This window comes from Lissotriton vulgaris, chromosome 1_1 (assembly GCF_964263255.1).
Source record: "Lissotriton vulgaris chromosome 1_1, aLisVul1.2, whole genome shotgun sequence".
In the NCBI taxonomy this organism is placed as follows: Eukaryota; Metazoa; Chordata; class Amphibia; order Caudata; family Salamandridae; genus Lissotriton; species Lissotriton vulgaris.
The window spans coordinates 552189409-552215670 of NC_141685.1; the positions used below are offsets into that span (position 1 = coordinate 552189409).

A 26262-nucleotide genomic window follows, 5' to 3' on the forward strand; every position below is an offset into this window, starting at 1 on the left:
AGGCACAAAGACTGGAATGTTGTGGGGTGTGGGTTGGGGGCATTGGCATGCCCATATTGGGCAACCCCTACCCCTAAATTCATCGGGGGAAAAAATCCTGATGTCTAGTGGTCTTTCTGCCCGCCCTCCTTGGGCAATCCCCAAGCAGAGATCCAGTAGGGAGGAGTGCCATTGGAAAGGGGATATTCTCCCCTATCCAATGAAAGTGAAACTGAAATGAGCCAAGAGGCTCATTTCAGTTTCGGTTTCACTGTAATGACGTCAGCGTGACGTGCGCGCTGATCGTTATTTCAGGGAAACAAAGTGGTCAGTCTTGGGAGCTGGGGAAGCTCTTCCCCAGCTCCCCAGGCTGTTCGAGGTAAAGGGAATCCCTCTGGTGCCTGCATCAGAGGGATTCCCTGTGCCATGTACGAGGATTGCCGGGGCCCGTCCGACTCACAGAAGTGGTTAATACCTTTTTGTATTCAACCCTAAGTTGCCTTGACACCTTGAGAGTTTAGTGTAGATTCACTATTATCACTATTGGTGGTCCCTCTATCCAGTCAATCTACCCATTGAAGTTTATTGACACTCAAGGGGCTATGCAAGAGATTTCCTGTCTCATGTCTTTTTCTATGTTTATCGTTCCTCTTGCTATTAGTTTTGTCAATCCTTAATCCTTATTCAGTTAAATTATATTCTAAATCAGGACTTTATTTTTAAGCAGGTCCGTCTCAACGGTCATGTCACAGCCTGGATCACCCTTTAGAAGATTCTTAGTGTTGATGGCTTAATTGTTTAAGCATTTTGCCACCATTGTGAAATTGTTGGTACCTGTATGTTTTATGCTTATGTCACGAGTAAAAAATATATTTTTGTGTACTATTTATTTTGTTTTTACAGGTCAGTGTACGAGAACAAAGAAGTTTAGACCACCTTTTAAGAAAGTAGGTGAAAATGTAATTCCAACACCAGGACATTCTCTTTGTCGTGGTTTTGAACCTAAGTTCTATGCAGAAATGAAAGAGAGAAGTACGCCAAATATGCCATCATCACTTAAAAGTGTGCCGCTTAGCAACAAAAGAAATCAAATTACAGAATACCAGCACTTATCTCATCCAGCATGTGGGGAGATTTTAGGAGATAAAGACTTAAGTAGTTGCTCCAAAGACGATGAAGGTGTGATTACGACCTCAGTATTTAAAAAAAGGTGAGATACGTTTTCAATTGTATCATTTAATTTTTCCACATTTCTTTATTTTAATTGTTTTAGGTCTGCCTTAACAAGTTAGAACTTGGCACACAGTGACATGGTGGTGGCCAGTGTAAACTACCACTGCAGATTAAAGTAAGGAGTCTATTCCTGCTTCTCCTTCTGTTCACTGACGTTTGCAGTGGTTGAACTGTTTGGTAATGCAGATGGAAGAAGAGTACAAAAAGGATATGCTGTGCTGCTACCAGGCAGGGTCTCATCCCCATCCTGCGAATTTTCAGCGTATTATTTATTCTCCAGTATTAGGGGTGTCTTTCATAGATTCACATGCTTGAATATTCCCCATCGTCGAAGTGGGAGTCCCACGGTAAATAAAATAGCAATAATGCTAAATATATATAAATATATATAATATATAAGTACACATAATACATGATAAAGAATAGGAAACATAATAGAAACCTCAAAAAACTATTCCTACATAGGAATGCATGGTAAAGAGAACAAACTACCTGTAACACATTAGTGTCATTATGTTAGTCCAAATTACAGCCAATCAGGCGTCAGCACCCTCTAGAACCTTCTCCTCAGAAGCTCAAGCCCTCAGATTTTCTACCGCACGTCGTGTGAAGGGAGTCTCCCTGAGCTCTGCTCAGTTTTCACCTCTACTCATCTAGTTCCAGTGTTTTTTCACAACATGTCAAGTAAGAAGTCTTTATTTAGACCTTGCTCTTCTTGTGGGAAGCTGCGCCTTTTTGAAAAGGACCCCCACCAGAAGTGTATGTACTGTTTATACCCTTATCATGAGGCTAGCAGCTGCACGTTCTGTACAACTTTTTCTACAAAGACTCTGAAGGACAGAGAAGGCCGCCTTCTCCTTTGGCTACAACGTCTAAAAGACAAGGATTCAGCCCTGTCAGACGCAGAAAGTTTTCATTCTGGACTTTCTTCAGCAGCATCCAAGCGTGGTAGTTTACAGGATGTTCCATCTCCTTTCCTCAAGAAGATGAAGTTGGCCTTGCCTCTAGCTTCTGTGGCGTCTTCAGCCACCCCTACCACCTTTACGCCCACGAGACCTGCTGCCTCTCGAGGTGTTTCCACGCCTCTCAAAGTTCCGCCGTCGACGGGAGCGTCGACGAGCGCTCCGACGACGAGAACGACATTTGCTGCATCCTCGACGACGACGCTGACTACTACCTCAGCTTTTTCTTCATCGACGACGGTCTCGTCGACAGCATCCACGTCGACGAGGGTTGCCTTGCCTTCCAAGCCAGTTCCGTCGACGATTCCCATTTCCTCGTCGACGAAGAAGAAAGAATCTTCGTCGACGAAAGTCTCCAAGAAATCCTCGTCGACGGCGACTCCGTCGACCAAGATCTCGTCAACGAACACATCGTATACGGAGGTTCCACTGGCGTCCACGACCGTTCCGTCGACGATTGCTTCGTCGACGGCCTCGTCTACAGCTGATCGACCGTCGACAGTGGCCCCGACGACGATTCCGTCGACGGCCGTACCGTCGACGATGATTTCTCCAAAACTATCTTTGTCGACGAGCAAGTCAGTATCGTCGACGTTAACGACGACGGCACCGCCGACGGTGGCACCACTTTCCTTTGCCTCGTTGCCGTTAGTGCCTTTGAAGGCTTCAGAATCTTCTCATCGTCGCGACAAGGCTCTGTGTCACCAGCTCTCTGATCCAGAGCTGCAACCACCTTCTCCAATGTTTGCCACTACATCTGAGCCTGACACTGACTCAGAACAAGAAGGGGATACCTTTGGAGCGGCACAAAGTCCATCTGACTTAATAATTAAGTGTCAGGACTCGGATTCTGACGAAGGTGACGGTAATCAACAGTCTCAATCTGAGGAACAGCTGGTCAAAGTCCCTATGGCTACCATTCCTTTAACTCTGATCTCAAATCTCCAGCATATGCTGGATGATTACAACCGCCGTCTCCCAGCTATGCCACAGAGTACACCGGCACCATCTCCGCTGGATGATTACAACCGCTGTTCCCAGCTACGCCACAGAGTACACCAGCACCATCTCCGGCTACCGTAGCACTGCCTCCACCTTCTCGGCCGCCTGTGTTACCACCTACAACTTTGTCTCAGGTTCAGGCGTCTATTAGGATCCATACAACAGTTTATCCACAGGATGCGGATGATGAGGCGGTCCCGGAGCGTGAGGACGGAGAGGTCCCAGACAATTCGGATGAAGCAGGCGACCAGGATATGGCGGACTGGGATGATTATCGGGCACAGACACCCTCACCTCAGCCAGGGAACTCTGGAGATTTGCCTCCTGTAGATATCGCCAGTTTCCATCTTTTAATGGATAAAGCAGCGCTTTAAATTACCAAGATCACAACATGAGGAAGACTGTTTCCTTTATGATTTTAAAGACAAACCTTATAAACAGACCCACACAATTCCTATCATCGATTTTGTTTGGAAGGAAGGAATTAAACTCATGACTGCTCCAAACTCCTTACCTGCACAGATACCGCGCCTTGAGAAAAAGTACAAGGCCCCGATTGGCTCTCCGGCTTGCCTGCTTTCTCACCCCAAGCCGGACTCGGTAGTGACTCAGGCCGCACAGCGTCGAGCCCAGAACCCAGCGGCTCCTATCACAGCCCCTCCGAATAGAGAAGGTCGACGCCTGGATGCTATTGGCCGCAAGTTCTCAACGATGACTTCCACATCTGTCCGGGCAGCCAATGCCTTAGCCATCTTGGGACGTTATGAACGACAGATGTGGTCAGACATTTTTAGATCTGATAGAACTCATACCGGATGCTTCCAAGCCAGATGCTCTACAGATCCTTCGCGATGGACAGAGAACGTCAGAAGAAATTATCGACTGCGCAGTCGATGTTGCTAACACAGGATTCCGTCTGCTTGCAAGTGCGGCTGCACTCCGACGACAAGGTTGGCTAAAGTCCACATCCTTCCGGCAGGAAGTCCAATCCAAAATACTGGACATGCCCTATGATGGGGAATCGCTATTCGGATCCCATATTGATGACGCCCTGGAGTCCATTATGAAAGACACTGATACGGCAAAGTCTTTGGGCACATTACAATTTCGGAAGCAGTCCTTTCGAGGTGCGTGCGGACGCGGCACTTCTTCCAACGTTCGAGGTGGGCAGCAATACCGCTCATACAATCAGAGCGGCCAACGTTACACGCCCAATCAGCAATCTCGCCAGCAGTCATCCAGGCCTTACAGAGAAAAGTCCTCTTACCGGGGATCCAACTCTAAGCGCCAATGACTCTTCTCACCATCAAAGTGTTAGAGGTCGAATCTCTCTATTTTACTCTCAGTGGTCCTCGATCACCTCGGACTGTTGGGTTTTGGACATTGTACGACGGGGTCATACCCTAGAGTTTGTAGAGATTCCTCTGTGTACTCCACCTCATGGCCGGCCTCCTCCACACCTCGAGAAGCTTTTCCATCAGGTTCGTCTTCTTGTGTTAAAAGGTGCAGTCGAAGTGGTCCCGAAACATCAAAGAGGAGATGGGTTTTACTCTCGATTCTTCCTCATACTCAAGAAGATCGGAGATTGGCGACCCATTCTGGATCTGAGGGCTCTCAACCAGTTCCTAGAGTCCCAATCGTTCCGCATGCTGACTGTAGGAGAGTAGGGTCTGCAATCCTATGATCACCCAGATTTTTTGCTTTTGTTTCACTGGTTTACGACTTTCTCTGGCTGTGGGCCTGCCAATCAGACCCACAGCCTGGCTGTTCTCTTTCTAAATTACGACATGTACCCTAGGTGCATTTACCAATTGGTACTGGGCCACCTTATCAGACCCTGTAACTCAGGGCATAGGTGTACCCAGGGCTGCCAGGGGCTGCAGCATGTATTATGCCACCCCTGGCTGGCCTCCTAAATTTGACACAACTGGCTGCATGACAGCTGGGGCAAAGTCGTGTAATCACCCTTTGCTGTAGGTGTAGTATACCTATACCTAACCCTAAAATGGACACACAGATTCCTATCAGTCACTCCTATGGCAGGCCTTGACAATCCTGAAGGCAGAGTGCTTGGAATCGTGTGAGATGGTGCTCTGGCATGAGCTGAGCCTGTCTGCAGCTTGCGGAACCAAGTCCAAATAGCTGTTCCATGATATCGCATACCATATACTCTTAAGTGCATTATAATCCTCGCGGTTAAATGCTAACTTTGGTATTGCTTTATCAAAACATGTCGAGTAAGGTGTCATACGAATTGGAATACTAACCCCTCGCCAATTCTGGCGACGGGGTTAGCATTCCACCCTTCTAGAGGGACACGACATGTATGTATGAGCGCAGCGGGAGCGCCGTCTGCGCGCCGAAGGCGCGCCTAAGGCAAGCCCGTCTGTGCCCGTCCGTGCCACGGCCGGGCCTAGGGCCGGTCACGCTGCCCAACCTACGGTACGTACCAATCAATTACTCACTTATACCCGAGCTGAGCTACTTGAACTAAACCACAATAAAAATCATTGTCTGAACACTATCAATGTCGAGACATGGTTGGTACCCATATGCTGCCTCCATTGCAGAACTCTACTCACTCCGGAAAAACAGTCACTCAACATTAACAACGCAACCTCGCTTCGAGGAGCCTTGATTAATGCAAGGTCTATTTGCAAAAATGGGGAGCACATTCTTGACCTCATTACGGAGAACGACATTGACTTGCTTTTTATAACCGAAACATGGCTTAAACCATGGTGCAACCCAATCATAGCCCAAACTGTCCCCCAAGGATATCTCATTCAGAGGATCGACAGACAAGAACTCAGAGGAGGTGGCCTAGCCATCATCCATCGAGATTCACTAAAATGTACCACCACCGAACTATCAGACATAAAAGGGGCAGAAAGTATGGGTTTCTACATCCAACTAAATGAGGAAAATACCTTCGCGGGAGCCCTCATCTACCGCCCCCCAGGACCCCAGAATGGCTTCTTCGAAAGCTTCGAAGATGCTCTCATTACCTTAACACTAAAATACGCAAATTTCACAGTTATGGGTGACCTAAATTTCCACCTAGACAAACCCAACGACCCCAATACCATATGGCTTAAGGACTTAACCAATATCCTAGGTCTGGAAATACTGACCAAAATGCCCACGCACAAAGCAGGCCACATACTGGACTGCATTTGCACCAATACCAAAACCCTAACGGTCGAAGACCCGCTGATCCAAACATGGACCGACCACTGGCTAATTCCGTTTAATCTCACCACCAACAAGAAAATGTCAAATACTGTCAACCAAAAAATCGAAGTCCCAATGCAAAAAGACTGGAAAAAGCTTGCCAGCTCACCAAATTTCCTGCTCACTGCAGAGAAATCTAAACCGTCGTTATCTGGAGACACTGAATCCGACTATAAAATATTTTGTAATTGGATCTCTGAGTGCTGCGGTCCGGCCAACTCAGACAAAGTAAGAAAAAAACAGAACAGAAAATCCGCACCCTGGTTCTCCCCCAAGCTAAAAACCAAACGTACAGAGATCAGAACTCTCGAAAAAAAATGGCGTCAAAATTATGATCCAAAGGAAGCCCTTGCTTACAGAATCGCTAGGAAACTTTATCACTCCATGATAAAAAACGCCAAAAAAGACCATTTCCTCCAAAAAATCAATCGGTCCAACAATAATCAAAAACAGATATTTAAAATTGTCGATGAGTTCATGAACCCCAGAATCCTCAGACAAGAAATACCACCCTCACTGGCTCTCTGTAACGATATAGCTGACTATTTCGAACAGAAAATACTAAAACTTACCACAGATTTCCCGGACCTCCCTGAACCCCCTCCCTACGACGCAATACGACCATCCGACAACAAACCCCAGCTGAAAAATTTTACTCGCATCAGTCTCGACGAATCCCAGCAAGCAATTCTCTCCAGCAAGTCAGGCTCCCCGTTTGACCCATGCCCCCCTATGCTGCTCCACGCTCTGGTGGACACGGTAAATCCAGCCATAAATTCCATCATCAACTCCTCTTTGGCCACCGCAACCATTCCGGCTGAGTGGAAGCTCGCTGCAGTTAGACCTCTGCAGAAAAAACCCCTTCCTGACCCCACTACGCTCTCCAACCTTCGCCCCATCTCGTTGCTCCCACTACTGTTTAAACTGACCGAAGCTGCAGTAAATAAACAGCTGACTAAACACCTAGAGGAAAACCACCTATTTCATCCAAACCAGGCTGGTTTTAGGGCCAAACACTCCACGGAGTCAGCCCTCCTACATACTGTAGAGACCCTCAAGATGGCACTGGACCAGGGGAAAAAGGCCGTCCTGATCCTGCTCGACCTGTCGGCGGCCTTCGACACGGTCTCACACCCCGTGTTGATAGGCCGCCTGACAGAGTCAGGACTAGCAGGAACTGCCCTCGAATGGCTTAAAAACTTCCTAAGCCATAGGAGACAAGTCACCATGCTAGGAAACTACTGCTCGGATGAAAAAATCATAAAGACAGGGGTACCACAAGGCTCAAGTCTAAGCCCGGTTCTGTTTAACCTTTATATGACCCCCCTGATTGAACTTATCTCATCCTTCAACATCAGCAAAATATCTTACGCTGATGACACCCAGCTCATCCTAGTACTGGATAACAACTCCTCTAGGGCGGAGGAAAATTTAAGAAACTGCTTGACGGCAACCTTTGAATGGATGCGTACACACCACCTTAAATGTAACTCAGGTAAAACTGAAATCCTCCCTTTTGGTCAAAACAACCTCTTCTCCCCCACCAACTGGTGGCCCCAAGACGCCGAAATCCCACCAAACACCATCACGTCGGCCCGCAACCTCGGGATAAGGTTTGATGAAGCCTTGTCCTTTAAACAACAAGCAGGTACAGTGGCAGGGTCCTGCTTCAATATTATCAAAGGCCTTAGAAGGTTCTTCGATCTCCTTCCCTTAACAGCTAGAAAGACTGTAGCAGTAGCCCTCATCACATCCCGCTTAGACTACTGCAACAGCATCTATGCAGGCACAAACAGAGCCGTCCTGCACAAGCTGCAGATGGTGCAAAACGCCGCCGCCCGCCTAGTGCTAAGACTACCTAGGAAATCATCTGCCTCAAAAGCGCTCAAAACCCTGCACTGGTTACCCATCCACAAAAGAGTGCTTTTTAAAATTCTGTTCATCACGTTCAGAGCCTACCACCAGTCGGGACCGACATACCTATCCCAAAGGTTTGGAAGATACACCCCCTCACGGTCACTCAGATCATCCAACCTAAACCTACTCTCAATCCCCAAATTTAGACTAACGACAAAAGGTGGAAAATCCATCGGAGTACTTGGAGCTAAAGCCTGGAACAAGCTCCCACCACAAATGCGCCTGATCCATTCCGAAAAACTGTTTCGCAAAACGCTTAAAACATGGATCTTCAATTCCGAAGACTCACTCTGTTTGGCGTTAATCTAACCCTACATCTCATTCATAGACTTGGATCTATGAATATGATCTACCTCAAAACAGTATCCCCCCTTTTTCTTCTTTCCGGGACAGTGATGTCTAGCGCCAAGATGCTCCTTTGAGTGTAAGCGCACTTTATAAAAACCAAAAAATAAAAATAAAATAAATAAATATGTAACTGTGAACCCCGGTTAAAGTTAACTGAAGCCTCAGCTCCACAAAATGGATGCTGCCACCACAGACACGAGTCTGACCTCCTGCTGCTGGGAGTCCTTCCAGCGAGGGAGGCCTGGACAAAGGGTTTCCTGTCCGGGGCGGTGCTAGCACCGTCCCAGACATGGTTTTGTGTATCCTGGGTAGGCAGGGCTTTTCAGGAAGGTGACTGCTGAGTGGCACCCCGGTGCTCACTACGCATAGGCCGGTCAGAACCAGTTCCAGGGGCACACCAGCCCCTGGCCTGGGGAAGTCCGGCATGGCAGGGGGGTGTAACCACCCCCCTCCTAGTCCCACCCATAGGCAGGACCTAGTCACCGGGTCAGCCCCCTTTTTTAGTATAAAGATAGGAGCGGGCCCCCTGTTCAAATTAGATCATCTTTGGAATCAAGACACGACTTTCTGCGAAAGGACTTCACGATTTCTTCATCAAGATTCTCCCTTGTGGCTAAGTAGTAGTCACCCTGCATCCGCAGGCACCATCCTAAAGAACACTGCGGTCTGCTGCAAGTCCTTCATCACGAATCCGACGACCCAGCTCAACTAGACCCGGCTTCCCTGGCACCTCTGACCTCTACTCACCTCTACAGCCAAGCTGAGAACCGTGAGTGCGACGAGACCTCGAGGGACCGACGATCGCCAAGACTGCACGACATCTTTACTGCAAGCCCACCGTGTCCTCCACGGGTGAGTGCTTTGGGGTCCGAGAAGCCCCGACCCTGCGCAGCTCCAGCACCCAAGATCAGCCTCCCTGCATCTCCACGATCTGCGTGGGGCCCTTCTGCTGTTTGCTGTGCACCGCGTTGTTTGGCTACTAGCCGGCTGGCTTGTGGCCTTCTGAACGACGCCCGACGACATCACTGCTGCTGGTCTGGTTGCTCCAGACTGGCCCTTGCTTCCTTCTTCAAGAGAGGCACCCCGGACCCTCCTGGTCCACTCCAGACGCCATTTTAGGTCCACCGCGTGGGCTTGAATTTGCCAAGGCTTTGTTGCCCAATCCTGGGTCTAGCGACGCCGACAGCTTCTATCTTCGTGGGACAGCTCGATCCTCCTTCCTGGTCGCCGACAACGCCTCCTGGTCCGTGAGATCTCCGAGCCCAGCGTCACCCACACGCCTTGTCGAGGTGGCTACCATCCGGTGCCCTCCTGGTGCCCACTGACTACTGGCTAGTAGTCTCGAACTTGGTCCCCTCTGCTTTCAGGTGTCATCTTCCATCGATCCAGGCTTGGATCCACCGAACTTTCTTCACTGGTCGCCTGCCAGCAACTTCTTTCTTCCAGGCTCCTGGTCCGTCAACGAGGATTCCCGACGTCTTTTGAGTCCTATGCAGCTGCAGCCCCTGGGCTAGGTAACTTCGGCATTTCGGTGCCCCAGCATAGCCTCACTATCCAAGGGTCAGAATCTACTTTCGTTTTCTCCCTACCAGGTCGGGTTCGCCCGAGAACACTAACTTTGCAATTCCCAGCTACCATAGACTTTGTCCCGCATCTCGCGTGAGAGTGAACACACTGCACCCGAGTCCCCTGGGTCTCCTAGAAGTAATCTAACGATTCTATAGTCAAGTCCTAGCGATTCCAAAGCCTATTAGTACTGTACTTACCTGCTAGTAATTTCGCATTCCACTTTTCAAGTATATGGTTTTCTGTGCCCCTCGGGCATTTGTATATACTGTGCTAACTTAAGTATTTTTGTAAGAGTTTTGGTTTGTGCTTAGTACCCTGTCCTCATAAAGAGTACAGGGCTGTTGTGATCTTTAATAAATAACTGTTTATTTTCATAACACTTGTGCGGTGTTTTTTCACTTGGTGTTCAAGGGGTATATGTGGTATAACAGCTGGCTTAACACGCCCTCTCGAGTCTTTAGCCTTAGACTGCTCGTATCCACGCTACTAGGATAGCTGGTCTATAAGGTTGACTTACAACCAATCATCAATAAGGGTTGCTGGACTGATACATAGTGTTCACTAGAATAGTGACCACTGCATATCAGGCCACCTTCTCACACTGACGTTACAGGAAATCCTGCGTCTTCTATCCAGCGAGGATTTCATGACCACCATAGACCTTCAAGACACATACTTTCATGTCCCTATTATTCAACAACATCGCCAGTACCTGCGTTTCAAGGTGGGGCCAATACATTTTCAGTTCAAAGTTCTGCCCTTCGTGCTGCGATCAGCTCCTCGTGTGTTCACGAAGGTACTGGCCACTGTGGTGGCTCACCTGCGTCTACAAGGCGTTCAAATCTTTCCATATTTGGAGATTGCCTTCTGAAATCTCAATCCCACCATCAACTATGTCAGGACACTCGCCTTTGCCAGCAGGTGTTTCAGTCCCTGGGGTTGACCATCAACGTCGAAAAGTCACAGTTTGCACCTCTGCAGACCAGATTCTTCTTGGGAGCGATCCTAGACACGAAGCTCTCAAAAGCGTTCGTCTCCAACGAGCGACGTCACAAGATCCTTCGTCTCTTCTCCCTCATTCGAAGAAAACAGTCCGTCTCTGTTCGAACGTTAAAATCATTCTTGGGAATGGCTTCATCTTGTATCGCACTGATCCCAAATTGCAGGTTGCGCGCCCGTCCCATTCAGGAAGAACTGGACTTACAGTGGCGTCAGGTCTCCGGGTCCTTCAACGACCTTGTCGCAGTCACCACCCGCATGAGAAAGAGCTTGCTTTGGTGGGCACAACCTACAAACCTGGAAATGGGAACGTCCTTTCTCGTTCACGCACCAGATCTCACGCTGACGACAGACGCCTCCCTGGAGGGGTGGGGCCCTCATCTCCAGGGCAAGTGGACTCCACCCCAGCGCAAGTGGCATATCAACAGGCTGGAGTTGATGGCGATCTTCCTAGCGCTCAAGTCATTCCTCCCTGTAGTTCACGGAGAGTCAGTGCTGCTCCAAACGGACAATACCACCAGTATGCACTACGTAAACAAACTGGGAGGAACCAAGTCTCCTCATCTGTCTCAGTTGGCCCAGTCGATCTGGGATTGGGCTCTCCGCCACCAAATCACCTTGACAGCCGTCCACCTTCCGGGCGTGTCCAACATTTTGGCGGACTCTCTGAGCAGGTCCACTTCCTCAACACACGAATGGGAACTGCACCAGCCGACTCTAGATCTTGTCTTTTGCCAGTGGGGTCACCCAGGTCTAGACCTCTTTGCAACACCGGAGAATCGGAAATGCCCGTCTTATGCAAGTTGGCATCCCCACCCCGGGTCGACTGGTGCGATCTATTCGCTTACGCTTTTCCGCCAATCCCATTAATACCGCGGGTGCTGTGGAATATGCGGAGACAACCTTGCCACATCCTGTTGATCGCACCTCGTTGGCCCAGACAGGCATGGTTTTCAGAACTGCTTCTGCTGTCCCAATGCGATCCCATTCCTCTGCGCCCTCGTCCAGACCTACTATCAATGGACAGAGGCCTAGTGTGCCATCCGGACCCCTCCACGCTGCAATTGTGGGCATGGAACCTGAGCACCTTGAATTCGCAGATTTGAACTTATCTCAGGAATGCAGAGACATCCTGGCTCAAGCTAGGGTTCCGTCTACCATCAAAACTTATAAACTCAAGTGGAAGACATTCTGCCATTGGTGTGTTGCAGCCAATGTCCATCCCATCCATTCCACTCCAGAGCAGCTTCTTCCATTCTTCTTAAGCCTTGCTCAGTCAGGACTCTCTCATTCTACCCAGAGAGTTTTCTTAGCTGCAATATCTCGTTTCCGACACAATGGCTATTCTTCCCTCTGTTCGTCTAGAATCATACATCAATTCTTTAAAGGACTTTTCCGCAAGTTCCCACCTGTTCGGCGCCCTCCTCCATCTTGGCACCTCAATGTTGTACTATCCCAACTTATGAAATCACCATTTGAACCTATCCATAAAACGGATATCAAATTCCTCACCTGGAAGGTTGCGCTTCTTTTGGCTTTGACCTCATCTCGTCGCGTGAGCGACCTTCACGCTTTCACTTTCAAGCCTCATTATCTTCAGTTCAGGCCTAACGGAGTGGCGCTCCGCACCAACCCCTCTTTCCTACCTAAAGTACCGACAGACTTTCATTTGAATGAGCCTGTGTTCCTGAGAACTTTCTTTCCGTACCCTAAGTCTCCGGCGGAGCAGCGCTTGCACTCTTTGGACATCAAACAATGCCTTAAATTTTACATTGCCAGAACTGCCTCCTTCCGCAAGTCTGACCAGCTGTTTATTGCCTACGGACGACTGCGTAAGGGACATCCAGTTTCCAAGCCAACTATTGCTCGATGGCTTTCCTCAGCCATTGCCTTCTGCCACCAACAAGCTGGTAAACCATTGCAGTCTTCAGTGAGGGCTCATTCTACGAGGGCGATGTCTTCATCCACCGCCTTGTTTGCTGGTGTGCCTCTTCATCAGATTTACCGTGCAGCGACATGGTCCTGCAGGCACACTTTCACCAAGCATTAATGTTTGGAGGCCATCAATCAAGCGGATACCGCTGTGGGACAGGCAGTACTTCGCCATCTGTTTCAATAAGGTGAGCCTCTGTTTCCCCCCTCCTTGATGCTTTACTGTGATTGCTATGATGTGTAACACGACTGTATTATTCTGGTACTGTCTTGGTTTCTTCCATATATTTGCCTAGCAATCTCACTTCTCGGAGGTTACTGCTTTCTATTCTATTCAAGCATGTGAATCTATGAAAGACACCCCTAATACTGGAGAAAAACAATTGTTACTTACCTGTAAACAGGTGGTTCTCCAGTATTGGTGTCTTTCATAGATTCACATGTGAGCCACCCTCCTCCCCTCAGAGGCTCTCTTCTCCTCATGCACTCTTTGTTTCTTGTGCTATGAAAATCTGAGTACTTGAGCTTCTGAGGAGAAGGTTCTAGAGGGTGCTGACGCCTGATTGGCTGTAATTTGGACTAACATAATGACACTAATGGGTTACAGGTAGTTTTTTCTCTTTACCATGCATTCCTATGTAGGAATAGTTTTTTGAGGTTTCTATTATGATTCCTATTCTTTATCATGTATTATGTGTGTAGGAAGGTGGATACCTGACTATGGTTGCCCCCAACTTTTTGCCTGGTGTTTTGCTGGTTTTCCGACTTAGTTGACCTGGGGCCCTGCCAATCAGGACTCCAGGCCTACTGCTCTCTCTCTAAAATGGATTCCATGTACCTTAGGTACATTTCCAATTGGTACTGGGCCACCGTATCAGACCCTGTAACTCAGGGCATAGGTGTACCCAGGGCCTACCAGGGGCTGAAGCATGTATTATGCCACCCCTGGATGGCCATCTAAATCTCACACAACTGGCTGCACGACAGCTGGGGCAAGGTGGTGTAGTCACCCTTTGCTTTAGATATAGTATACCTATATCTAACCCTAAAAATGGACACACAGATTCCTATCAGTCACTCCTATGGCAGGCCTTGACAATCCTGAAGGCAGAGTGCTTGGAATCGTGTGAAATGGTGCTCTGGCATGAGCTGAGCCCGTTTGCAGCTTGCGGAACCAAGTCCTAATAGCTGTTCCATGATAACGCATACCATATACTCTTAAGTGCATTATAATCCTCACGGTTAAATGCTATCTTTGGTATTGCTTTATCAAAACATGTCGAGTAAGGTGTCATACGAATTGGAATACTAACCCCTCGCCAATTCTGGCGACGGGGTTAGCATTCCACCCTTCTAGAGGGACACGACATGTATGTAACTGTGAACCCCGGTTAAAGTTAACTGAAGCCTCAGCTCCACAAAATGGATGCTGCCACCACAGACACGAGTCTGACCTCCTGCTGCTGGGAGTCCTTCCAGCGAGGAGAGCTTGGACAAAGGGTTTCCTGTCAGGGGCGGTGCAAGCACCATCCCAGACAGGGTTTTGTGTATCCTGGGTAGGCAGGGCTTTACAGGAAGGTGACTGCTGAGTGGCACCCCGGTGCTCACTACGCATCTGCCGGCTAGAACCAGTTCCAGGGGCACACCAGCCCCTGGCCTGGGGAAAGTCCGGCAGGGGAGAGGGGTGTAACCACCCCCCTTCCTGGTCCCACCCCTAGGGCAGGACCTAGTCGCGTACCCACCCCTTTCTTTAGGATAAAGGCAGGAGCGGGGACCCTTCCAAATTAGATCATCTTTGAATCAAGAACTACTTTCTACGAAAGGAACTCAAGACTCTTCTCAAGATTTCTCCCTTGTGGCTAAGGAGTAGTCACCCTGCATCCACAGGCACCATCTAAGAACTCTGCGGTTTGCTGCACGTCCTTCCTCAGGAATCCGAACGACCAGCACGACGAGACCTGGCTTCCCTGGCACCTCTGACTTCTACCTACCTCTACAGCTAAGCTGAGAACCGTAGGTGCGACGAGACCTCGAGGGACCGGCCATCATCAGAACTGCATGACTTCTATCCAGCACGACCGCCGAGGGATCCTCTGGTGAGTGCTTTGGGGTCCGAGAAGCCCCGCCCCTGAGCAGCTCCAGCACCGAAGTCTAGCCTCCCAGCATCTCCACGATCTGCGTGGGGCCCTTCTGCTTTTTGCTGCTCACCGCGTTGTTTGGCTACTAGCCCGCTGGCTTGTGGCCTTCTTAACGACGCCCGACGACATCACTGCTGCTGGTCTGGTTGCTCCAGACTGGCCCTTGCTCCCTTCCAAAAGAGGAGCACCCCAGACCCTCCTGGTCCACTCCAGACGCCATTTTGAGTCCACCGCGTGGGCTTGAATTTGCCAAGACTTGTTGCCCCAAAGCGACGTTGACAGCTTCATCCATCGTGGGACAGCTCGCACCTCCATCCTGGTTGCCGACAACGCCTCCTGGTCCGTGAGATCTGCAGAGCACAGCGTCGCCCACTCACCTAGTCGAGGTGACTACCATCCGGTGCCCTCCTGGTGCCACCTGACTACTGGCTAGTAGTCACGAACTTGGTCCCCTCTGCTTTCAGGTGTCATCCATCTTCGATCCAGGCTTGGATCAACTCGAACTATCTTCACTGGTCGCCTGCCAGCAACTTCTTTCTTCAGGCTCCTGGTTCGTCTACGAGGATTCCCGACGTCTTTTGAGACATATGCAACTGCAGCCCCTGGGCTAGGTAAACTCGGCATTTCGGTGCCCCAGCATAGCCTCACTATCCAAGGGTCAGGATCCACTTTCGCTTTTCTCCTACCAGGTCGGGTTCGCCCGAGAACACTAACTTTTGCTTTACTAGCTCCCATAGACTTTGTCCCGCATCCCGCGTGAGAGTGCACACTCTGCACCCGAGTCCCCTAGGCCTCCTATTAGTAATCTGAAGGTTCAGTAGTCAAGTCCTAGCGATTCCAAAGCCTATTAGTACAGTACTTACCTGCTAGTAATTTCGCATTCCACTTTTAGAGTATATGGTTTTTCGTGCCCCTCAGGCATTTGTGTAAATTGTGCAACTTGAAGTATTTTCGTAAGAGTTTTGTTGTGTGCCTAGTACCCTGTCCTCATAAAGAGTACAGGGCTGTTGTGATCTAAATAAATACACTGTTTATTTTCATAACACTTGTGTGGTGTCCTTTCACTTGGTGTTCAAGGGGTATATGTGATGGTATAACAGCTGGCTTAACACGCCCTCTAGAGTTTAGCCCGAAGACTGCTCGTATCCACGCTACTAGGATAGCTGGTCTATAAGGTTGACTTACAACCAATCACCATAAGGGTTGTTTGGACTGATACAAAGTGCTCACTAGAATAGTGAACATTATATATCAGGCCAACTTCTCACAATGTGTACTTATATATTATATATATTTATATGTATATTTAGCATTATTGCTATTTTATTTACCGTGGGACTCCCACTTCGACGACGGGGAATATTCAAGCATGTGAATCTATGAAAGACACCAATACTGGAGAACCACCTGTTTACATGTAAGTAACAATTGTTCTTATTTATTTTATTTTACAGTGTTTATATAGCCGATATTTAGTCCAAAGGCATTGGAGCGCTTTACAAGAGAGAAAACAGTAAATTCTGGTGAACAAAATTCATAAAACAACCTATTAGTACATTGAACACAAGGAACAAACAGTTCATGCTAGCAAGGGTGTTATCAGATAAGAAGTAGTTAGCTAAGCAACTTAGTTAATCGGCAGCAAGTAATCCAAATAGCAGAGGGAAGAAACATTTCATATCAATAAAGACAGGTCATGTCAACATAGGTGAAGCAACAATCCCTGCTTTAACCAATATGTCGCTCAAATATGAGGATTTTGAATTTCCTTTTGAATGTGAACAGACAAGAGGTTGTGCCAAGGGCTGGTTAGAGGAAGTTCCAAAGCATTGTGCTACCATGCTACCAAAGAATGCATGTCTTAGGCAGCTTTCTTTTTTTTTTAAAACCTTTATTGTGAAGAAAGGCATACAAATACGGGCCTACAACCATGCAGACCGGCCACGAAACATTATGGAAGTCACATGAAAGAAGAAGGAGGTGTCCCGGTAGCGCCCAGCATTGTGCAAGCAAGTAATTCGGTCTGAGGAAAGCTGAGCACGACTGCCGAAAACAGGATCAAAAAAGGTTAATTTTTATAGTAGGGAGTATAGCAGAGCAATTGCAATTTGTAATCATCTGGGTTCCCCTAGCAGGCTACGAACTAAGCGTCAGGACAGAAAGGCATCAATGAAGACAGATTTCAGCAACAGTTTACATCGATTAGGATATAGACGCCGTAATACAAATCAGTGCCCCCCGTGGCCCGTCGCTTGCCCACCAACCACTTAATTATGATACTGGTGCATAACAGAGGAACCAGAACAGCAACAGTCGTTACAATCATCCTCTATACTAACCTAAATAATAAGGAAAAAAGGGGGGAAAAAGAAAGGGGGGGGAATATTATAAAGGAGAAAAGAAAGAACGCCGCGGCGCTGTACGCGCCCCACAGCGAGAAAGGCACGCAATGTGGCTGAGGATCCCGCTATCGGGTTAGGGCGTGCAAGTCATAATGTGCATGCAATCAGTACCGTAGAAAGAAGAACAACTCGCCCCCCGCCCCACCTGCAGGCATACCAAGGGAAATACGCACTGACGCGGCGCCCCGATAAAGGGATACAAAAGAGCCATAGAACTAAGTAGAAAAGAACAAATAAGAAGCCCAAACCCACCCACCCCACCCTGCCTTCCTGCAGAAGGCTACGGCCTACCCCCCCAGCAGCGTGCCTGTCACTCTAATTAGGAACCCAAAATATAGAAAAAGTCAGAGAGAAGGAAAGGAACACAAGAGGCAAAAAGGAAAGGGAACCAGGGGGGGGGGGGGGTAGGAGACCATCAATCGAGTCGTTCGGCCCCTGCCTCCCGCCTTCCCACACATTTATGCAACATTTGAACGAGATCGACACCGTTTCAGGTATCGTAAACCCTCAAAGGGATCGCCAATATTATCGTAATTGGGGGCATTCTTCATCTCCATCCGTTAACCAGTTGTCCTCCGGGTTCAGTCCGGCTCACCCCTGTCCCGTCCTAGTCATTGCCACCATACGAGACAGAGTAGTGGGCAGCAAGCATTTCAAGGTGGAGAAGCCACTCGATCGGAGCAAAACGGAACAAGGGTGTATGCCAGAGGATCCCAGTAACCAGCAACAAGGGAAGAACTTTTCGCGGCAGTCCACACTATACATTAGAGACAACTGGAGCAGCAACCAGTATGGATGCAGTCTCGCCGCACAGGAGAGTAAGGTATACCCCCGCAAGGCAACAACAGGACCTCACCAAGGCAGATCGAATCGACAGTCCACGTCTCTCCCCGATCATTCGAGCAGGAACGGGCCCCGGGGCGGGGCCCGCACCCGCGCTCGCTGCAGTCCAAGCTACCTGAAAATTCGGGGCCGCAGGCATACAGTCCTGCCGATGTACGGCGGCAGCACTCCCCGCAGCAGCTGAAGGGGACGAAACAGCGCTCACTTGAAGTCGAGCCCCGTTCATGAGGGACGGCCCAACAAAAATGGCGGCAGGCCGTCTATCCTGCACAGGGGCGACGGGGGCCATGGCCGGATGTAAAGATCGCAGAGCGTCAAGGACATCGCCAAGCGTGGGCTCACGCTCACAGGACCAGGCCCCCGTGCACTGCAGCGACACATGTCCGACGTCCTGAGTAAATCCCGCCATCTTGCGTATCCAGCCGCGTCACCACACTCTTCACCCCTTGGAGCGGGCTCTCAAACAAGGCCACAGCTAGAGTTCACCCGAGCCCCAAACAAAAATGGCAACCTGGGTGCAGAAAGGAGAGCCACCAAAAGGGGGGTCCGCCGGTGCCACCGCCCTGTGGGCGCCACACGCCACCTCCGGGCGCAGGGCTTCAAGATGGCCGGACCAGGCAACAAAGGGGGGGTAACCTCCTGCGCGGTTGTGGCATCTTGAGCTTCTTGGTTATGCAGCCTGTTGCCAGGTTGCCACATGCATTAGAATGTTCTGTACAGATTCTGTAGTTGTGATGTTTAGACTAGCTAGGCAGTTGAGCTTGGACCTGAATACTGGCATGTTCTTTATCCTGTGGATGGGATCCTATTCTACAATAAATACTTATTTCACCTTTTATCCACGTTTGAACTTCTTTACATTGGCGACGAGGATGGGATATCTATTAGGAGTGAACTCATCTCATTAGCTCATAGTGGACATATGGGCATTTCAAAGACAAAAGGGAATTTGAGGATGTCGTACTGGTGGCCCAACATGGATTTGGAAATTGAGAGGAAAGTTAGGGACTGTATGGAGTGTGCTTTGAGTGAGAAGGTGGCGAAGCCCAAGATTCAACCCATGATTATCAGAACGCTTCCAAATAGCCCTTGGGAAGAAGTTGGCCTGGATATCCTTGGGCCTATATATTCAGCAGGGTCTGAATGGTATGTCTTAGTTTTAATAGACTTCTTTTCAAGGTGGCCAGAGATTGCTATCACTCGTGGTATAGAGTCCAAACATGTTATACTCTTTTTGGAAAAACTTTTCGCTAGGGAGGGCATTCCCAGCGTCATTTTGACAGACAATGGTAGTCAACTTGTCTCTAGGGAGATGGAATTATTCTTGTCTAAACACGGTGTTAAACATAAAAAATCTTCTCTCTATCACCCAGAGACGAATGGCACCGTGGAGAGATTTAACCGTGTGCTCAAGGAAACAATTAGAATGTCTAAATCTGCAGGTTCAGATTGGAAATCTGATGTTTTTGAAAAGGTTAAACTTTACAGGTTATCACCACATGCCACTACGGGCAAAACACCCTTTGAGCTCTTCAGAGGTAGATGTCCAAATACTTTGGTCTCCCCGCCTTGGGTTAATGGTTTGCATCTCAAGGTTTTTAATGAAAGTGAGGATTGGAAAGTAGGTCAGGAGAAAAAGCTGCAAGCTAGGAAAAGAATTCATGATTTGAAACATTCTGTAAAACACACGGTGGTGCATGTGGGTGAATGGGTTCTTATAAGAAATCCATGTAAGAAGAACAAGATGTTATCTGCTTCATTTTTGAAGCCCATTCAGGTCATCAAGGTTTTAGGTAATGCTATCAAAACATCTGATCATCGCATTTGGAACTTGAACAGAGTTGTGGTGATCAAGAAAGATTTTGTTGACGATTCCAAATCTCCTGTGTCAAGTTCTTCACCTACAGGTATCTCATCTCATCACCCTGTGATTGGCTCTTCGACAACTACCTCATCTCATCGGGCTATGGCTGGTCCTGTCATCACAAGGAAATCTTCAAGGATTACACGTATACCTACTCGTTTAAATGACTTTGTAAGATAATGCTTTCTGTTTATTTTTATCTGTTATAAGGAGGGAGATGTGTGGCATCTTGAGCTTCTTGGTTATGCAGCCTGTTGCCAGGTTGCCACATGCATTAGAATGTTCTGTACAGATTCTGTAGTTGTGATGTTTAGACTAGCTAGGCAGTTGAGCTTGGACCTGAATACTGGCATGTTCTTTATCCTGTGGATGGGATCCTATTCTACAATAAATACTTATTTCACCTTTTATCCACGTTTGAACTTCTTTACAGCGGTCTTCCCCCATCCACGGCGTGCCAGGCCCTACCTCAGGGCTCCCCGGCCGCTTGACCGGGTCCGGTCAGTCTCCACCGGCATAACCGCACAACGGCCTCTCCCGGCCGACCCCTCTCCTCCACCAGGGGCCGCCGCCAACGCCACCACTCCGGCCGACCACGCAGGCAAGTCCCCGGTCTCCACGCCAAGAAGGCCCCGGATCAGGCAGGAGCTCAGCTTCGGATCCGCATCTCGCAGGAGCCCCCGGGTCAAACGGTGAGTATGAGCGTCGCTTCAACTTTCCATTTCCGCCCGAATGTGTCGTCTCGGGGTAGGATATTAGGCAGGATATGTGTGTTGGGCAATGAAAGCATTCGGAGCCGAGCTACAGTGCTGCCATCACGGTCGCGAGCTTGGCTCCTCCCCTTAGGCAGCTTTCTTGCCTAAATGTCGGAGCCTTGAGCAAGAGGGGCTCAGGATATCTTGATCCTCGTTGAGCTCCAGAGACTTTCAGTTTTCCAATCAGGTAGGAGATGTTGGAGTTGTGTAGGGCTTTGAGTAGTGCATGGAGTCTTTAATTGGGCTCTTGGATTGATGAAGACCCATTGCCTGGTGCAAAGAATAGGAGCGATGATGTTACGTTTCCTCTGGTTTGTCTCAAAGTGAGTAGTTGCGTAGAGCACTGCTGTCAAATGAGCTTGATGCACTTTATAGTGTTCAGAGAGGAGTGAGTCACCATATTGTATGAGTGAAGTAGTGTGGCTCACTGGTTAGAGGCGGCAGACCCGAGAGCAGAGGACGGCCCGGGACCAGGGTTCGATTCCCGGCGCGGCAGGTTTCTGGACCAGGGTCAGCGGACTCGATAATTCTCTCGCCTCGGTGCCCACTCTGATCAGCGATCACACTCGGCAACTCTGGGCATTAGCTTGCCTCATCTTCACTAACGGCCCCACCAGACCGCCGGGGATGCCTGGTCTCACCCTGGAGATACCCATTAAGGACCATCTCTCAGGGAAGCCAGGAAGGGTTTCGCAGCGGTCGAAGCGCCTTGGGACCCTACGGGTAAGTAGTGCGCTATATAAATGCCAATACAATACATACATACATATTCTAGTCTTGAAAGAAGTAGTGCCCGGGCCACAGGTATCAAGTTTTGCTTGGGAATGAACTGCATGAGGACCTCTAGTAGTCTGAGCTGATGGCTTATGTTTTTGACTGTGACTCAGATTTGCCTTTTAAAGGTCTAGACAGTGGTCAAGGATAAACCCCAGTGATTTTGCATTCTCCACAATGGCTAGATTGCAGTACAAGGGAGAGAAAGATTATAAGCACTCTTGGATGGAGAGATTCTATTTTTTTGCAGGGATTAGTAGGAATTTAGTTCTAGTTGCATTGAATTTTAAGTGGTGGTTGGTCATCCTTTTCTGAACTTTGTCGGGATGAGAGAAGATAAGACAGATGTCTTAGGGGAAGATACCTTCAGGTAGATCTGGGTATAACCTGCATATTGATGATAAAGAATTCCAGATGTTTTCAAAATCCTATCAAGACGTTCAATATAAAGATTAAGCAGGTATGGAGAGGTTAAAGCCCTTTGAAACATCTTCTTTCAGGTTGGTTTTGCCTGAGACTGAGCCTGGCTCAATGGTTAGAGCAGCAGACCCTGATGCAGAGGTCTCGCCATGGCACGTGGCAGGAAGAGGAGAATGAGTTTAGCCATTATGGAGACGCCTACAGTCCCTCAGACTTGCATGTAAAACTGCAGGACACTGACACTGAAGAATATTTCGAGCATGCAGGAGAGCAACAGTTGCACTATATCTCACAAGAGTGACGTCCCACTCATTTAGGACAAGACATGGTGGCCATGCCCGCCTCTCTGCTCTCTGATCTTCAGCTGATGTTGCAGGACTATAAGAACAGGTTTCCTTCGGAACCTTCAACGCAGTCTGCGCAACCTCCGCCACAGGGGTTGCTACAAGCACAGTCTGTTACTGCTCCTCCTCCTTCGCAGGTGGTTCAACTCTTCCCACCTCAGGTTATACCTCTGGTCCGATCTCGAACACCGGATCCAGAACCAGCCAGTCCTGTCCAGCAGGATACCTCTTCGAACGATGAGGCTGTTCAGGTGGAACCCTTGACTGATCCATTGCAGGACCCAGATCTGGATCAGGGTGACAGTGGGCTACAAGACCCAGACGCCACTGGTCGTGATACTTCTATATCCCCTCCTGTGGACATAGGGGGGTTCCATCACCTGATGGAGAGGGCTGCAAAGAGGTTTGGACTGCCGATTACGAGAGAGGAGTCTGAGTGCTTCCTCTATGACTTCAAGGAGCAATACAGGAAATCTGTCAAATCCATTCCGATAATCGAACATGTGTGAGAAGAAGGCATGAAGATCATGCAGAATCCAGCCACTGTTATTTCGGTGCTTCCCAGACTGGAAAAAAAGTATAAGGCTCCGGAAGGCAGTCCAGCTTGTCTTCTTGGACAGCCGAAGCCTGATTCGGTGATCTCTCAGGCCGCCCAAAGCAAGTAAAAAAATCCAACGATCCCTTTGACTACGCCTCCGGACAAGGAGGGTAGACGTCTGGATAACGTGGGGAAGAGGTTTTCTTCCATGGCCAGCTTGCTGGTTAGAGCAGTGAATTCTCTCACCATTCTAGGCAGATACGATCGCCAGATGTGGTGTGACATGGCACCGTTTGTGGAGCAATTATCAGACGCGTCAAGAGATGAGGCCAAGAGAGTGATGATGAAGGGAGAAAAATCCTCCTCCGAAGTTATCGACTGCGCAATGGATATTGCTTCCACTGCTTTTCGGGCCTTAGGGGGTCAGCAGTGCTGCATCGCCAGGGCTGGTGGAGAGCCACCTGGTTTTGTCAAGAGGTCCGAAATAAGATCCTGGACCTCCCATTTGTCGGTAAGCATGTTGATGCTGCCCTGCAGAATATAAAGAAAGATACAGACACGGCAAAGTCACTGGGATCTCTCAACTACCGCAAGGTCCCGTTTAAGGGCGTTCGTGGCAGGGGTTTCTCTTCGTATAGAGGCAACTCCCAACAGAGATATTCTTCGCAATCGTCCCAGTCTTTTAAGACTCAGTACTCCAATCAACGGCAGGGACAATCGGCGTCTTACTCTCGCCAAACACCGCGTGGGCGTCAGAACCGTCAAGGCCGTGACAGCGTCAAGAGGCAATAGTAGCCTCCTGGCTCTACCTGCTGTTCCTTCCCTCCCAGTCACATCGGTGGGGGGCAGGATATCTTTTTGTCTGAACAGCTGGAGGGGTATAACATCGGACCAGTGGGTCCTGAATATTGTACAGAGTGGCCATACGCTGGAATTCCAAGATCTTCCTCCAACAAGAGCTCGGCGCCATCCACACAAAACATCTGGGACTGCTCCATCTAGAAGTCCATCAATTGTTCCTCAAGGGGACAATAGAACCGGTACCTCTCTCTCAGAGGGGCAGAGTTTTTTATTCCAGGTTCTTCCTGGTGCGGAAGACGACAGAGACTTGGCGCCCCATTCTAGACCTACGAGAGCTCAACACTTATCTCATCAAACTCTCGTTCAGGATGGTCACTCTCCAGGAAATTCTTCCACTTTTGAACCCAGGCGACTACTTGGCTTCTCCAGTATTAGGGGTGTCTTTCATAGATTCACATGCTTGAATATTCCCCGTCGTCGAAGTGGGAGTCCCACGGTAAATAAAATAGCAATAATGCTAATATACATTTCAAGTCGGCTTGATTATTGTAATGGTCTTCTCCTGGGGGCTCCAAAAAACTTGATAGGGAAGCTGCAGAGGGTGCAGAATATGGCTGCTAAACTGGCCCTTTCACGACCCAGATCTAGCTCTTCTACTCTTGCGCTTCGTGATCTGCATTGGCTCCCGGTAGATCTACGGGTCCAATTTAAAGCGGCCTGTTTGGTGTTTAGAGCGGTACACCTCCTGGGCCCTACCCCGTTACAAAACATGTTTGCATGGTATTCTGCCCCACGGCTCTTGCGGTCGTCATCGGCTCACCTTCTGGTGGTGCCTAGGTTTCAAAGAGTGAGGATGGGCGGCCGCTCATTTAGAGTGGCGGCAGCCAAATTGTGGAACTCTCTCCCACTCACTCTCAGGAGCTATAAGGACTATCTTCCGTTCAGGAAGGCCTTAAAGACTCATCTCTTTCCCAAGTAATGGCTGTGTGATTGTGCTTGTCCAGTGCGGGGGTTCTCTGATCAAAGCGCCAGGATGCCCTTTGGGTGACAGGTCTGCGCTCTATAAGTATGCGAAATAAATAAATAAATAAATATATATATATATATATATATAATATCATAATATATAATAAAACAGATAAAATATATACTGAAAAACCTCAACAAAGGTTCCTACATAGGAATGCATTAGAGAGAAAAAACTCATTTGCAACATATCAGTGTCATTATGTTAGTCCAAACTGCAGCCAATCAGGCTCAAGCACCCTCTAGAACCTTCTCCTCAGAAGCTCAAGCCCTCAGATTTTCTACCGCACGTCGTGTGAAGGGAGTCTCCCTGAGCTCTGCTCAGTTTTTCTTCATATCTACTCTTCTACTCAGTGTTTTCTCAAGATGTCAAGTAAGAAGTCTTTATTTAGACCTTGCTCTTCCTGTGGGAAACTGCGTTTATTTGAAAAGGACCCCCACCAAAAGTGTATCTACTGCTTGTATCCAGAACACAAGGTGGCTGACTGTAAGTTCTGTAGAACTTTCCCTCCTAAGACCCTCAGAGACAGGGAGGGTCGTCTTCTGTTATGGCTGAAGCGCCTTCAAGATAAGGACGCAGTTTTATCAGATGCAGAAAGTTTCAAGTCAGGTCCTTCTTCTGTGGCTTCCAAGCGTGGCAGTGTTCAGGAGTTACCATCTCCTTTTCTGAAGAAGAAAAAGCTGGCCTTGACTGTAGCTACAGTAAATCCTACTGCTACTATGACTGCTGTGTCCACGCCCACGAGACCTGGCTCTCAGGCGTCTTTTCCAGCCTCTATAAGTGTTGTCACACTTATTACGCCGCGGTCGTCGACGGGCTCGTCGACGACCATTCCATCGACGAGATTGGCTACTGTGGCTTCGTCGACGACTACGGTCACAACGACGTCGTCGTCGTCAGCGAGGTTATCGTCGACGGCTTTCACGACTACGAAAGCCTCTACCTCTTCAGTCTCGTCGACGATCCCTATTATATCGTCGACGAAGAAGCCAACGTCGACGAAGAAGTCATCGTCGACGATTCCGTCGACGTCGAAGATTCCGTCGACGACTAAGCTTCCGTCGACGGCGACGACTCCGTCGACGAAGACACCACCGACGTCGAAGATCCCGTCGACGTCGAAGACACCGTCGACGTCGAAGACACTGTCGACGTCGAAGACACCGTCGACCAGCTCGTCG

At 48.9% G+C, this 26262-nt stretch overlaps 1 protein-coding gene across 1 annotated transcript in view; it reads left to right on the forward strand.

The window, feature by feature from the left end:
• The window catches only part of HFM1 (helicase for meiosis 1), a 2890879-nt gene that overhangs the window by 180479 nt on the left and 2684138 nt on the right, over positions 1-26262 (forward strand). The window contains exon 3 of the mRNA XM_086925623.1: positions 883-1189. Coding sequence (XP_086781749.1) covers positions 883-1189 — 307 coding nt within the window. The remainder of the gene's footprint in view (positions 1-882; positions 1190-26262) is intronic.